Source organism: Camarhynchus parvulus, chromosome 2, assembly GCF_901933205.1.
Source record: "Camarhynchus parvulus chromosome 2, STF_HiC, whole genome shotgun sequence".
Classification (NCBI taxonomy): domain Eukaryota; kingdom Metazoa; phylum Chordata; class Aves; order Passeriformes; family Thraupidae; genus Camarhynchus; species Camarhynchus parvulus.
The window spans coordinates 57,409,924-57,423,887 of record NC_044572.1 but is presented as its reverse complement, the minus strand read 5'-3'; the positions used below and the strand labels follow the sequence as shown (position 1 = coordinate 57,423,887).

At 36.6% G+C, this 13,964-nt stretch overlaps 1 protein-coding gene across 5 annotated transcripts in view; it reads left to right on the top strand.

The window, feature by feature from the left end:
• GOLGA4 (golgin A4) overlaps positions 1 to 13,964 on the top strand; it is a 78,008-nt gene that overhangs the window by 32,431 nt on the left and 31,613 nt on the right. For all 5 annotated transcript variants that reach the window (XM_030944188.1, XM_030944187.1, XM_030944191.1 and 2 more), the window contains 7 exons: positions 179 to 277; positions 808 to 946; positions 3,612 to 3,799; positions 4,779 to 4,862; positions 5,659 to 5,806; positions 12,460 to 12,638; positions 13,655 to 13,786. In XM_030944188.1, the coding sequence (XP_030800048.1) occupies positions 179 to 277; positions 808 to 946; positions 3,612 to 3,799; positions 4,779 to 4,862; positions 5,659 to 5,806; positions 12,460 to 12,638; positions 13,655 to 13,786 (969 nt within the window). The remainder of the gene's footprint in view (positions 1 to 178; positions 278 to 807; positions 947 to 3,611; positions 3,800 to 4,778; positions 4,863 to 5,658; positions 5,807 to 12,459; positions 12,639 to 13,654; positions 13,787 to 13,964) is intronic.

The following is a 13,964-nucleotide window of genomic DNA, read 5'->3' as shown; positions in this document are numbered from 1 at the left end:
TTATTGTTGTATTTTGGGATCACAACTATGAAAGAGATGTTGTAGATGCTATTTCATAATATTTTCATAAGTCTTTTGAGTTCATAATATTTTCATAATATTTCAGAATATTTTCATAAGTCTTTTGAGTTCACATTCGTTGAGTTCACATTCATTTGAGATGTGTTTGTATTGTCAGGAGCTCCAGATGGATCAACAAGCTAAGAAACATCTCCAAGAGGAATTTGATGCTTCCTTAGAAGAAAAGGATCAACTTATTAATGTCCTGCAAACTCAGGTAAGAAAATTTACCAAACAGATGATGTTTAAAACTGCTCTTCTTAAATTTCCTTTTTAGCTATATATTTCCTATGATGCATATCCATGTTTTATTATAATTGCTCTGAAGTTGAAAAGCATCTTGTGAATTTAGAATTTTCTGGAAATAAGTGTGTCTTTGTGGTAGAGGATACCTTTGTAAAAATCTCACTCATGTTAAATAGGATTGGCTGATTTGCACTTAAATACTTTTGTGATGTTTTTGTTATCAAGACATCAACTTTAGCAGATGTCTGACCTAAAATTGCTTTTGCAAAATTCATATATTTTGCTTAATTGGTCTTTGTTTCTCTACCCATAGTAATTTTACTTTTGTTAATTGGAAGCATAATTCTGACTTCTAAAAAATGGTAAAAAATTTCAGACAGATTTTTCCTTTTTCTACTTGCTAATATCAAAATTAATTTAACTCTTTCTAGTTTTGAAGATTAAAAAATTACCTGCTTTGAATCCTTAGATTTTTTTTAACAAAAAGAACATTTTCTTTAGGTGTTGTTGCTGAAACAGAGATTACAGAATGGTCAGATAGGCACTGAATTGCCTGATCAAAATGTCCAATCAGAACCACAAGTTCGAAGTCCAATGAAAGAAGTCAGTGCAGAAAATATTGTGGAACCAGGAAGCAACGGTAGGCATTGTGGCTTTTTCAAGAGATGTTACATTTTGGGGAATAAACCTGTTGTTATTTATGATGGAGTAACAATATTTAGGGCTGACCATGTCATAGTAAGGATATATTTTCTAGAAGAAGACAATTGTTTTGAAAACCATCTGGCAGCTAGAGGACAGGATAATCCTTTTAAGAAACTAAATTTTCATAAGAATTCAGATCTTGTCTGTCTTTCCTTTGACAGTATTGATAATAACATTGTAATTATTGCTTTCTTGGTAGGTGTTCTTACTATCCCAACTTAATACAATTAAGAGATTCTGTTCCGCATAAGTGAGGACTTATACCTGGAGTTTAGAGACCAGATTAGTTGCCAGTCTCTGTCTTTTTGTTTGTGAGTTTGGGGGTTTTTTCTCTTGTTTTATCAGAAAAAAAGTAAAAACAAAGATCAATTTTGATATTCCTGCTATTGAATAACCTGAATATTCCTCACATCTGGAGGTTGTTTAAATTAGTGGGATTCTCGGTGTTGTATGTATTTGATTACTGAGCAAAGGACATTACAATGCTGATACATAATAAAAGTGTCTTTCATTGGTACCCTTCATAAAAGGTAAGGTTAAGACAGGGGTAAACATACATCTTGAAATTATATTTGTTCAGCATCTGCTATGGTTTTTATATGCAGGGATGATAGGAAGTGTTAGGGGGAGGTGTTCTTATCTAGTGCCATGGTTTTTGTACTGCTTAGTCAATAATGAAAAATTTTGATTCCAGATGTTTTCTGTGCGTGAGTCTGCCTCTGGACTGTAGTGTGCCAGGCATCCACCAAAGCGGCTCTCTCACTCTCCTCCACACAGAGGAGACAAAATTTAAAGAAGGGTTCATGAGCTGGGATAAGGCCTGGGAAAGATCCCTTACTAAATACCATCATTGCCAAAACAGGCTCAAATTATAGATACGAAGCAAATTTATTACTAATAAAATCAGAGCAGGATAATGAGAAGTAAATTAAAACCTTTAAAACACCTTCCCCCTCCCTTCCCGCTCCCCCCATCTCTACTTCTTTCCTCAGAGGGTCAGGGAATGGGGGTTTATGGTCAGTTCGTCACCTGTGATTTCATCCACTGCTCAGGAGAGGAGTGCTTCTCCTGCTCCATTGTGGGGTCCCTCCCACAGGAAACAGTTCTCCAAGAACTTCTCTGCCATAAGTGCATCTCATGGACAGCAGCTCCCTGTGAACTGCTGTAATGTGAGCCCATCCCACAGTCCTCCTCAAACTGCTGCAGCATGGGTCACTCTTCCACAGGGTGTAGTTCTTGAAGGACAGGCTACTCCAGAGTAGGCTTCTCTCTCCCATGGGCCTCCCACAGGTTCACAGTCTCCTCTCAGGCATCCACCTGCTCTGGCATGGGCTCCTCCATGGCTTGCATGTGGATCTCTGCATCCCCTTGGTCCTCCATGGGCTGCAGGGGCACGGCTGTTTCACCATGGTCTGCACCACAGGCAGCAGGGGAATCCTAGCTCCAGTGCCTGGAACACCTCATCCTCTTCCTTCTCCATGGATTTTCACGCCTGCAGAGTTGTTCCCTTCACATGTTCTCACTCCGCTTTTCTTTGGCTGCAGTTACAACTGTGCAATAACTTTTTTCTTCTTTCTTATTAATTTTTATATGATAGAGGCGTTACCACCATTTCTAATCGGCCCAGCCTTGACCAGCAGCACATCTGTCTTTGGAGTTTTGCCAGGGATTGGCTCTGCCGGAAATGAAGAAAGCTTCCGGCAGCTTCTGGCAGCTCCTTGCAGAAGCCACCCCTGTAGTTCTCCTTCAGTAACTACTGAAGCTTGGCCATGCAAATCCAGTACAATGTCAAATACTCTTGCAACCTCTAGAGCATCAGAGCAGAAGCACACAGTAAAATACTACCAAATGTGCTGGCTATACAGTGATTCAAACCTACTGAAAGGGCGTAGGTTTAAATTATAGATATTAGAAAAAATTCTTTACTGTGAGGGTGATGAGGCACTGGAACAGGTTGCCCAGAGAAATTGTGGTTGCCCCATCCTTTGAAGTGTTAAAGGCCAGGCTGGATGGAGCTCTGAGCAACTTGTTCTGTGAGGTGTTCTGGCCTATGGCAGAGGTTGGAACTAGATGATCTTTAAGATCCCTTCCAGCCCAAACCAGTCTATGATTCTATGAGTACTGCTCAGAAAGACACTAAGTATAACCTTTATCCTGCTGAACGTAATATTGCCAATCAGGGTATTTTAGAACTAATCTGATGCCCAGCCTTGGGAAAGCAAGAATCTGTGTGCATGGCACTTGAGAGTTGTGATTTACTTTGCATCGCATTTTTTCTTACTCGTGCATATTCTGTTAGTAGCAGCAGGCAGGTTATAAATCATGATGACTTTTTAATTACTTAAAAAGCTTTGTTTATTAATAGCTTAATTTTGAAGCTCATAAAGTATGGGGTTTTGTAAGCTAACTTAGTGTTAAATACTCTTTACTACTCTGTATATGTGTGGAATATTTCTGGCACTTACAGGAGGAACTGGGAAGTTTTGCAGACTTCACACAACTTTCTTTAGAGACTTGTGAGTCCACGGCATTGTGAATGATTGCAGATCTGCATTTTGGAAGTGTCATGCATGTGGTAATGTTGGTACATTGTCTTATAGGGGATAATGAAGATTCTGTTAAAGCACTGGAAACTCTTAATCAGAGGGTGAAGCGCCAAGAGAACTTGCTGCAACGTTGTAAGGAGACTATTCGGTCACATAAGGAGTGCTGTGCCCAACTGACCAACGAGAAAGAGGCACTTCAAGAACAGCTGGAAGAGAGGCTTCAGGAGCTGGAAAAAATGAAGGTATGGAAAATGCTTTTAGCTTTATGGGTAACCATGAAAATACAGTAAGAACTCCAGTATTTCCAAAATTTATTGATAGGGCAGACCATGAAACAAATTTTCCCTGTACTTTTTTGGAGAAAAAGGTGCAAAACACATCTGGAATGAATACACTCAACAATTACTTTAGAGTGGTGAAGTAGGGTATGAAAACTTATTGTATAAATAACCATCAGAATGGTATTAGAAATAAGTAGTTGTGGGAAATTGGAGTGAGAAAAAGACTGTCTTAGCACAGAAGACAGAAGGTAAAGTAAGAAAAGTGGAGCAAAACTAAACCTTTAAGATATAGTGAATGAGGCATTAATTATGTAAATTAAGAGAAAGAAAATGAAGGCAGGGCAGTGGAGATCACAATATAGTGAACATAAGTGCAATCACAAAGCTAATAAATTAATACTTTGCTCAATTTTCCTTTTAAGGCCATTAATGATGAGTGTGGAGTGTAAGTAAGGTGGCTAATAGTAATGAAATCTGAAAATGTGCTAAGTATAGCTGTACTTAACTTTAGTTACAGAGATTAGATTCCCGTCTCTGTCTTCATCTCTGAGCACTAGCCTGGTTTGAAAAAGCTCTGAAAGACTTGAGTGTTTTAATGACATTTTCTAGAACACGGCTAGTAACAATCATTTATGTTGCATTGCTGAGATCCTCTTGTAAACCAAAATGCAGGTAATAGAGCAGAAATCTTAGACATATTTCTTATTTTACTTTACTAACTCAGACCTCTGGTGTGGAGGCTCTAACAAAGCCTTCAGATCTCTGAATTATTACAGAAGCCATAAGACAGCCTACCTCTGGGAGATGTAAAAGTAATTTAAAACTGCCCACTTCAGTTTCCCTTGATTGTGTTCTGTGTTCTTCCTCCAAGGCATAGTGCAGGGTCAGAGGCGAAGCTAAGCTGTTTGTCAACCAACTTGTGGTTGGGATCTTTTTTTAGGACCTTCACATGGCTGAGAAGACTAAACTGATTACACAGCTACGTGATGCAAAGAATTTGATTGAACAGCTAGAACAAGACAAGGTAACAAAGCTGTAGGTTTTGATGAAGATTGTTTAAAACACAAAATATCTAGTTCTTGGTATTAGAAGCTGGTTTTAGTGGTCTGATGGTTTCATCTATGTTTTAATAAACAAGTAATTTAAGCTACTTCAGAATTTTATTGTATATATATCATATGTCTGTTAAATTATACTTAATACTGCAACATTATATAGGATGAAGCAGATATACTGAATACATTCCTTGATGCCAATTCTAAAACAAACAAAGAAACCCCAAACACAAATAAAGATGAGATACAATTAAATTAATTTTAAAATAACCAGTAAAGTAACTGTGCTTTCAATAGACAATAAGGAGTTTCTCAGTTTTTCACTCCTTAAAAGTTTTTTAATCACAGTCTTGGTACCTGGAGGAACTTCTGGTGGTGTCATAAGTGACATGACTAACATTGTATGGTGTAATCTCAAAGGAGAAGTATGGACTCTACAATGCTTTTAGTTTGGGTTTGTTTACAGAATACATGTTTCAAAGGAAAGTGTCTGTACTAGAAGGAGGAAATTTTTGGATGGTCCATGTTTGCTGGAGTTCTTTTCAGCACTTGATAAATTTTGGATACTCTTAAAAATAATCCCTATTCTTATTTTCTTTTTGTTAGCATTTTCTGTTTTCTGACATAGAAAAATCCTATGATCTCTGGTCTCATAATAAGAGATTACAGTTTATTCCTGGCAAGGATTGTGCCCTGGCTTGAAATTGTTTCAGGTATATGTCTTATTTATTTGCTAGCTTTTTATCACAAGGACCTTTTCCATAGGGCATGGTAATTGCAGAGACAAAACGGCAAATGCATGAAACACTGGAAATTAAGGAGGAGGAGGTAGCCCAACTGCGTGCTCGAATCAAACAAATAACTACAAAAGGCGAGGAATTAAAAGAGCAGAAAGAAAAATCTGAAAGAGCTGGTAAGAATATACCTAGATTATTTGCTTTCACATTTGTACATCAGAAAGCTTCAGTGTGGTCTTTTTCTTCAGTTGTTTGGAATGAATATTAAGAGATGCTCTTTTTTCTGTTGTTCTACACATCACCTGTGGCATCATTGCTAACTTCACTTCTGGACAGCAGAGTATAGGGATGCTTTTGACTGATTTGTCTGTTACCAATAAAACTGGATTCAGGAAAGAAACTTCTGAAAGGCATCCTTGTTTGTACAGGAAAAAATTGATGGAGTCTTCTGGTCTAACTTAAGAAGAGAAACTTGCAAGTACCTATAAATTGTCATTATAATGCCACCAGGAATTCACATAGAAAACATAGCAGTGAGTGTGTAAGAATTTGTGAAGAAGTAAAAATATTATAACCATAGTAAGCATTTTCTTTCAATTATTTTAATGGAAGCATTTCTGATTTAAGTGAAACAGCAGTGATGATTCCTTTTGCCTCAGGCTTGTAACAGAGGAACATTTATGTAACTGTTATATGGTGTAGTTTGCTTTTTATGGAAATTAGGTAACATTATGTGTGCTTGGAGTTCTACTTTTGCATGAAATGAAGTTTAACCATTGTTTTTTAAACAGTGAAATTGTTTTGTACTACATCAGAATTCTTTTAGAATAATTTAATTTGTTCTCATGGGCATGCAAAGAAGCTCACTCTTTTGGCAGAAGCTCAGGTGTTACTTGGAATAAAATATTATACATATTTTCTTTGTCTAAAAAGCAATGAAGAGTTCAAACAATGCAGTTCATAGTGGTTTATTTTAAGTCTATATAGATTTAGATTAGAACTTGGAATTTTAAAGATTAATTTGGATATATCATTCTGTAATGCAGAAAACCAGCTGGAACATCCATCTTGTGAATGCAATAAACATTTTCATTAGGTCCCTTCCTCTCCTACCCTTTCAAGGTTGCGTGTATCTTTTTAGTTCTGGAAATTCATACTTCAAAAGTCAGTCAGTCCTACAGTGTATTTTTTTTTTGGTACTGGGAGACTAGAAAGCTCTTCATGATTAAGAAAAGAAGGTGAAGAATCTTTTAATACTTCTGTAGATATCAAGTTACTATCATAGTTGTATGCAATAGTGTTTCTTGAGGCAGGAGAAACAGTTATGAATTATTAATGTACTATCCACACACACTAATGAATGCAGTAATTTCTTCAAGTTTGCCTGGCCAGAAGCTGAAATCAGATTAGAGATGATTCTGTAGACAACTGGAAAACTTTCTGTTGTATTGAGAAGTAATTTAATTTGAATGAATGTTGTGTTGAGTACACTACACTTTTCTAGGGGGAGATTTGTGTGTTAAATGTGCTCCTTTTTAAACAAAAATTTTAAGTGCTTTGGTTGATTTTACAGTGCATAAGTGTCAACTTTACCTTTGAGTGTGTTTATTTATTATAGTCTTTTAAGCATGCATATATGTGTGTTGGAGCCCTTGGAAAATTAATTAACACTGCTTTTAAGACAGAATTGTAAGGTGACCTTTATTAGATTTTTCTATTATATCCTTGGCTTAATACGTTCCAAAAATATTGTAATCTACAATGTTAGTGTGGTTCAATGCAGTTGAACTAAATTATTTGAGAAAACCACCTTGCATACTAAGAGAGCCTGAAATTGCTTTTTAGGTCTCAACCTTTGAGTTGTAACGAATTTATGAATTGGGCAATTTCATGTATTTGAGGTCAACATTTAAAAGTTCTGGGTTTTGGATAGTTAATGTGAGGTGACTTTCACAGAACCACAGAATTGGTAAGGTTGGAATGGACCACAGTGTATCATCTGGTCCAACCTCCCTGCTCTGCTAGGATCATCATAAACCACATGGCACAGAACTGCATCTAGACTGTTAAATTCTAGACATCTTTTTCTATGTCATGGTTTAGTGAAGAACTGAAATCATGGAATGAAGCAGAAATGTTAATTTCATTTATGTTATAGTAAAATAAGGATAAGGATACAATTGAAATTTACTTTTGTAGTGCTGCTTGGAGACTAAAAATTGGTATAGATTTCCATGTCATCTTGCCTACTGTTACATCTCTGGCATTTTTCTTTGTAAATCAGGACTTTGGAATTGCTCCAGTGTTTGATTTAATGTGAATGCATTTTTGTGTAGTGAAATCATGAAAAGATATGTATGCTTATTTTTTGTTGTGTACAAAACAGTATAAAGTGTAATTTGGTCTCCTCAGTTCAGTTATTTTTCTTTTGGTAGTTAGAGGTACATTATGTTGAAATCTCTCAGAGCATCTTGTTTTTGTGCATCCACATATGCCAATAAGTGAATCATGGTGCCTTTCCCAAGCCTTGTATGAACAGGACTGGGGTAAGGGTGCTGGTTTTTTTACATCACGCATTGGGTGCTTGAGCTGGGTTCTAAAAGTAAATTCTGTGCTTCTCAGGCACTTCTACTTGAGGTAACTGCAACACATTTCTTTTTTTACTTCAACAAAGATCTTTTTGGTATTTATAAATTTCTAGCTAAACTTAAGTTTTTTTCTCTTTAGATTACCTAGCCTAAGTACTTCATGACTTCTCAGGATGCAGATTACTGACTTACTAATAGTCTATGAGCAAACAAAGTCTTTAGAAAGGAAATCCTACTTATAGGCAGCATTTTTTTTGCAGGCTTAATTAACATATGCTTTGCACCTTTCTTCAGTGAAAAAAAGGCTTGGACTGCGCATTTAAAATCCTGCTTAGATGCACAAGTTAGCTGTAGGAATGATTTCAACCTTTTTTTTTTTCCCAAAATTTGGACATGATGCCTGCTCTGAGCCCTCAGAAATTGAACGTGAATCTCTCCTTTGCCAGCTGGTATACAAAGCTGTTTTGCTTCCTTCACGGTGTTTAGCACTAGGAGGCACTCTAGACAAAGAGAAAAGGTGTGCAGCACCAGCAGAGGAAACCAGAAGGCTTTGCAGTGCAAAGTGTTACTCTGGGTGCGAGGAGTAAGGTGAAGGGAACCAAGACTGGTACTTTGGAGTGGTGTAGGTAAAGTAGTCAACTGTCCACCACATGTTGTATAAAAAACAGATTTGCAAACCTTGCACTCCTAAACTCTGCTCAGACTCATTTTTTGTGATTTACATACTGCACAGGAAAGTTTTCAATTTGTCTGGCTTTGTCACATGAATGGGGTTTTGGAAGACAAACCTGAGACCCTGTTGGTGTGCTTGTTTCTATTTCTGATTTGCTGATGTGCCTTTGTGAGACTTCATTCAACCAATACTTGGTTGAAAGATCTTCCCTGAACAGAGTTCTGCAGGCTGGAGAAGAATGCAGAGGCAGTGCCTTTACTCTCTACATTCAGAGTAGGTATATTTAAATAAAAACATGGACTTTATTTCATGTTTTGATACAGAGAATTAAAATCTCTCACAGATTAAGAGTAACAGTGATAATAGAGACCACATTCTGTCTGCTTGATGATAGTTTAGCCCTCTGCTGGTTTGAAATTTGGTTGTGTCCAGCTACACTAGAATTATCTACTTTGAATGAAAATATTCTGTTTTGCTTAAGGGCTAAATGTGCCTGAGAGGTGTATAATTTAACTTCTAGTGATCCAGCTGTGTTTCTGTGAAGTATTGCTTCTTTGTGCTTTCATACCCTCTTGGCTTTTTAACCATCAGCTTTTGTCTAGTTTTTGTATTAGCATCCTGCTTGTGATTATGGTGATGCAGCTTTTGTACTGCATGTTTCTCAGCTTTTGTACTGCATGTTTCTTCAATAGGATTGACTACTGAATTCCATATCAGTAGTCAATCCTATTGTGATCCTGGATCTTCTCTTTGGCTGATCTGTGGGCTATGGCAAATATATTCGCTTTCCTTTTGCAGAAGGAAAGAGAATACAAATGAAAATAAATGAAAACGAAAATAACATTTTCTGAAATGAAAATAACCTACATGATGCTCAGAACAAGAATCAGAAAATGTATATGGAAAAGTGAAATAACTCAATGTTCTACTTGCAGGCTTTAGTTTGAAGCTATACTTTGCAAAGATGCATAGGATGGGGTGGATTTTTGTTTTGTTTTATATTTTCGTTTGCTTGTTTGTTTCGGGTTTTGTTTGGTTTTGAAAAAAGATGATGCTGTAATACTGAATGACTTCACCAGTTTTGCTTGGCCTGCTTTTGTTAGGACTGAGAGGAGCATCAGGGAAGTCATTACCATTCTCCAAACAGTTTTGCATTATTCTACAATATTCATAATCAACTTGTGCCTGGTGTCACGGGTGGGGAGAACTTGAGTCCTGTAGATGGCATGTGGCAAAATGGTCTGTGAAGAACTGTGCAAAATAAGGAACTATAAGCCTTGTGCATGCTTGTATTACATTTTAGACTGTTTCTGCTTGAAACAGTCTCTAGTGATCTTAATTTTTTGTAATAGTTTTAGCATTTAAGCAGAACCAGAAGTGGAAGAGTGGATACAGTGGTCTTCTTTGGTATCGCCAGAATCAGTAACAGCCCCGTTTTGCCTTAAAACATGATTGTTGCTGTGAGTAGTCAGAAAAAGGCTTCCTCAAAAAACAAGAAAATTCCGTAGAAGGTCAGAATTTGGGTGAATCCAGTTGTATGGAATTAAGTTACTTGAAGACATATTTGCAGCACTGTCTCAAAAGTACAGACTGTGGTTAAAATCTTCAGTGTTTAATGTTGTCAAAAGATGTGGAATGGAAATTATTGCTCACTTCTCAAATACATGCTTGAATGTTATTAAAGATAACTTCAAAAAAAGCAAAGATTGCAATAACTGCTGTGAATGCCTACGAACTAATGATGAATCAAAACTAGAGATGTGAGAGTCTATTATTATTTTCTTTTGGGAACATAATTTATTGGAAGAAAGCTTAGCATATAAATAACACTTCAGAAGTTTGGTTTTTTTCTGTTGCCTTGCAAAATAGAGTCCCAGTAGTCCAGGGTATAATAGAATAATATACTTCTAGGGGCTTGTGCTCTCATACAGTCTTGATATTGGCATTGTGATTTTGAATTTTACAGAGGTATTTTGCCAAAATTCTGTTATGCTAAGTACTAATGGAATAGTAGGATGTTCTGAGACTAATTTTTTCTAATAATGCTGTAGGGGTTTTCTGTTGCAGCAGGCAGAGATGGTAGAGTGCCGCAGCCTTCCCAGAGGAGCGTCTTTAAGAAGACATCCTGGGTGCACAGGCACATCTTGCTCCTGCCGAATGATTTCAGCTCTCGGGTGATTTCAGCCACGAGCGATGCAGAAGGAAGGGACGGAGTCTTCATATGGGGTTGCACGGAGGGTCTTTATTGAGCTCCTACCTTGAAGGGGTCCAGGGACAAAGAACTCTTTTAGGCAGAAGGAGCAGGGGTTTATATAGGGATAGCGAGGGGTGGGGCAGAACATCAGAACGATTGAGATGAGGGCACAGGGGCAGAACAAAGGGGAAGGGTCAATGGGATACACAGAATCAACATACAGCAACAATGCACTCTTGGGGAAGTCTTTTTCTTCGCCATGACCAGGGAGGTTGTTGCTTAAGGGTTGTCCCTCCAGCGGAGCATGGTAAGCTTTTCCCCAGCCGGTTTACCGTCCTTCACAGTTTTCCACATTCATGATGCATTCAGGAAAAGAGATTTCCCTAATAATGATTGAACTCGAGTCTTGTGTAAGTCTGTATAGACTCTGACATCAGCTGTAGTGAGTTTTAGGGGTATTGAATAAATAAACAAGCTCACAATACCGGAATTCATTTGCTTTCTTTTTATATCTAAATTATCATCTGTGAAGTGAATAAAGCATGTTAGACTACTTCTCCTTGGCATGAGATGAAGCTGTGGAATTATTGCTTTTATTTTGTAAATTAAAATGTGTTTCAGTGGATTTGTGCATCCTGAGGAAGAGTAAATAAATCTCAACACTGCAGCTTGAGTGTTCTTTTGAAACAACTTTCTTTTGAAACAACAGCTATTCAAGTTTTCTGGGAGCAAATCTTGACTTTTAATTTTTTTATTTTTACATTTTATTTGTGAAGTTAGAAGTGCCAGACAGTCAGCTACCACACTGATAGAAGTGTACATTAAATGTAAATAGTGAGATAATTTAATTAGCAAAGCCATCTCTGTGGACTCTATGAAACTATGAAACATAGTTTAAAGAAACGATTCTCTAGGTTTTACAGTTTGGAATTACTCTTAGGTATATAAAGTGCCTGATATTATATATTAGTGTTCTATTCAGGAGAAACTCTTCATGACCTGCGAATAACTGACTTGCATAATAGTCATTCTTCGTTTGTTTCTGTCTGCTTGTTTTAGTGTGAATTACCTTTCTTGGTGCAGCTATTTTCCGCTTCTTCAAAGTTTATTCAGCAGGTATAGGCAGAGGAGGAGTGTTATAGTTCATTCATTAATATGGTTTAAGCATTTTATAGTGATTTTAGGCAAAGAAATAGAAACTACAGGATGTATTGGAAGAAATTCACATCTATTTGTCAGTTCTCTTTCCTTTCTAGAAAATAAACATGTGAATTCTAGGTTAATTCTTAAATTCATTCTTCTCTTTTTGTGAAATTCTTCTATCAAAATGTATAGATATTTCTCAATTATCATATACTTTTTTTTTCTTCACAGCTTTTGAAGAGCTTGAGAAGGCTGTAAGTATTGCCCAAAAGACAGAGGAAGCCCGTAAAAAACTGCAAATAGAAATGGATGAAAAAATTAAAGCAGTAGAAAAGGCAAGTGAAGAAGAGAGAGTAAATCTTCAGCGGGAATTAACCAGAGTGAAACAAGAGGTGGTTGAGATTATGAAGGTAAAAACTATTTCAGTTAAGCCATTGTTGTAAAATACATCTGTATGACAGAACTCTGTTATAAAGCTTTTGCTAGTTAATAAAATCCATTAAAATTATTTTCTGTGATTAAAGATTTACTTAATGAAAAACCGAAAACTCTTCATAGATGTTTTTGCTTCAGCAATTTAAATCAGTTCATTAATGGCATGTAAAAATAAATAGTATTATTCATTGCTTCACAGTATTTAATAAAATTGTTTATTAAAAGTATACTTGAGACTTTAAACAGAGACAAGAAGACATTAATGGCAGGAAGCTCACACATCTCCACGTGGATTTTGGGTTTTAATCAATTTTAGCTTTTAATCTTTATCATAGTTGAGTATGTGTAGATGTTTAAGAACTTGTTGCCGTATTGTTTGTGGGTTAAAAGTTTCTATAATTTGCTTTTTCTGGTGTTTTTAGTTAGGAATTGCTGGAATACTTCACATGCCTTACAAAGCTGTAAATTTGAACACCCTTAAGTTACAGTTCTTGTAATGATATCCACGATGGTATTAATTTTTCTAAGGGCATACACTGATGCTTTAAGGGGACCACTGACGTGCTTCACATTATTCTTAAATGAAGCACATATGTAGGTTGTAGATAACTGTCTACACACAGTATCACCACTTGACTTTCTGGCTCATAAAACAAGAAAGCTGAGAAAGCTACAAAAACGTTCCTTTTCCAATGTGTTATCATGTTTGAACTGAAAACACAAAGTTTGCCTTGGAGAAGAGTCTTTAGAAACAACTATGTGTCTTTAGTACAACTATGAAAGACTTGAGAAGGAAAATGGATAACTTAAAGCTTGAGAATAAGAACTGTCAGGGCTTAAGCACTCTAAGTGATCATAACTTATTCAAAGGGAGCAAAGAGATGGTTCCGGTTTCTTCTGTCTGTCTGCACTATTTTCTTATTAAGAAAAAATAGAAAGTCTTTTGTTAGTTAATATTTTGAAATTAGTTTTTTCTGACTTTGATTCACAGAAATCTTCAGAGGAACGAGTTGCTGAACTAGAAAAAATCCATAAAAAAGAACTGGCTACCAAAGATCAGGAGTTAAATGAGAGATTACAGGCTCAAGAAAAGGTATTCCAGGAGAAGATGAAGGCAGCTCTTGTAAGTAAACCTAACACGCATAAAAAAACATTTCTCTAAGTGTGAGTTGGGATTAAAAGTCTTGAGTTGACACTATTCCACAGTGAGAGTCCTCCTGTGCTTAAAGATAGGAGTGCTTTCCGAAAGTCAAATAGCTCAGAGTCTTCAGGAACATGAAAATAAAGCAGCTGCAATGATC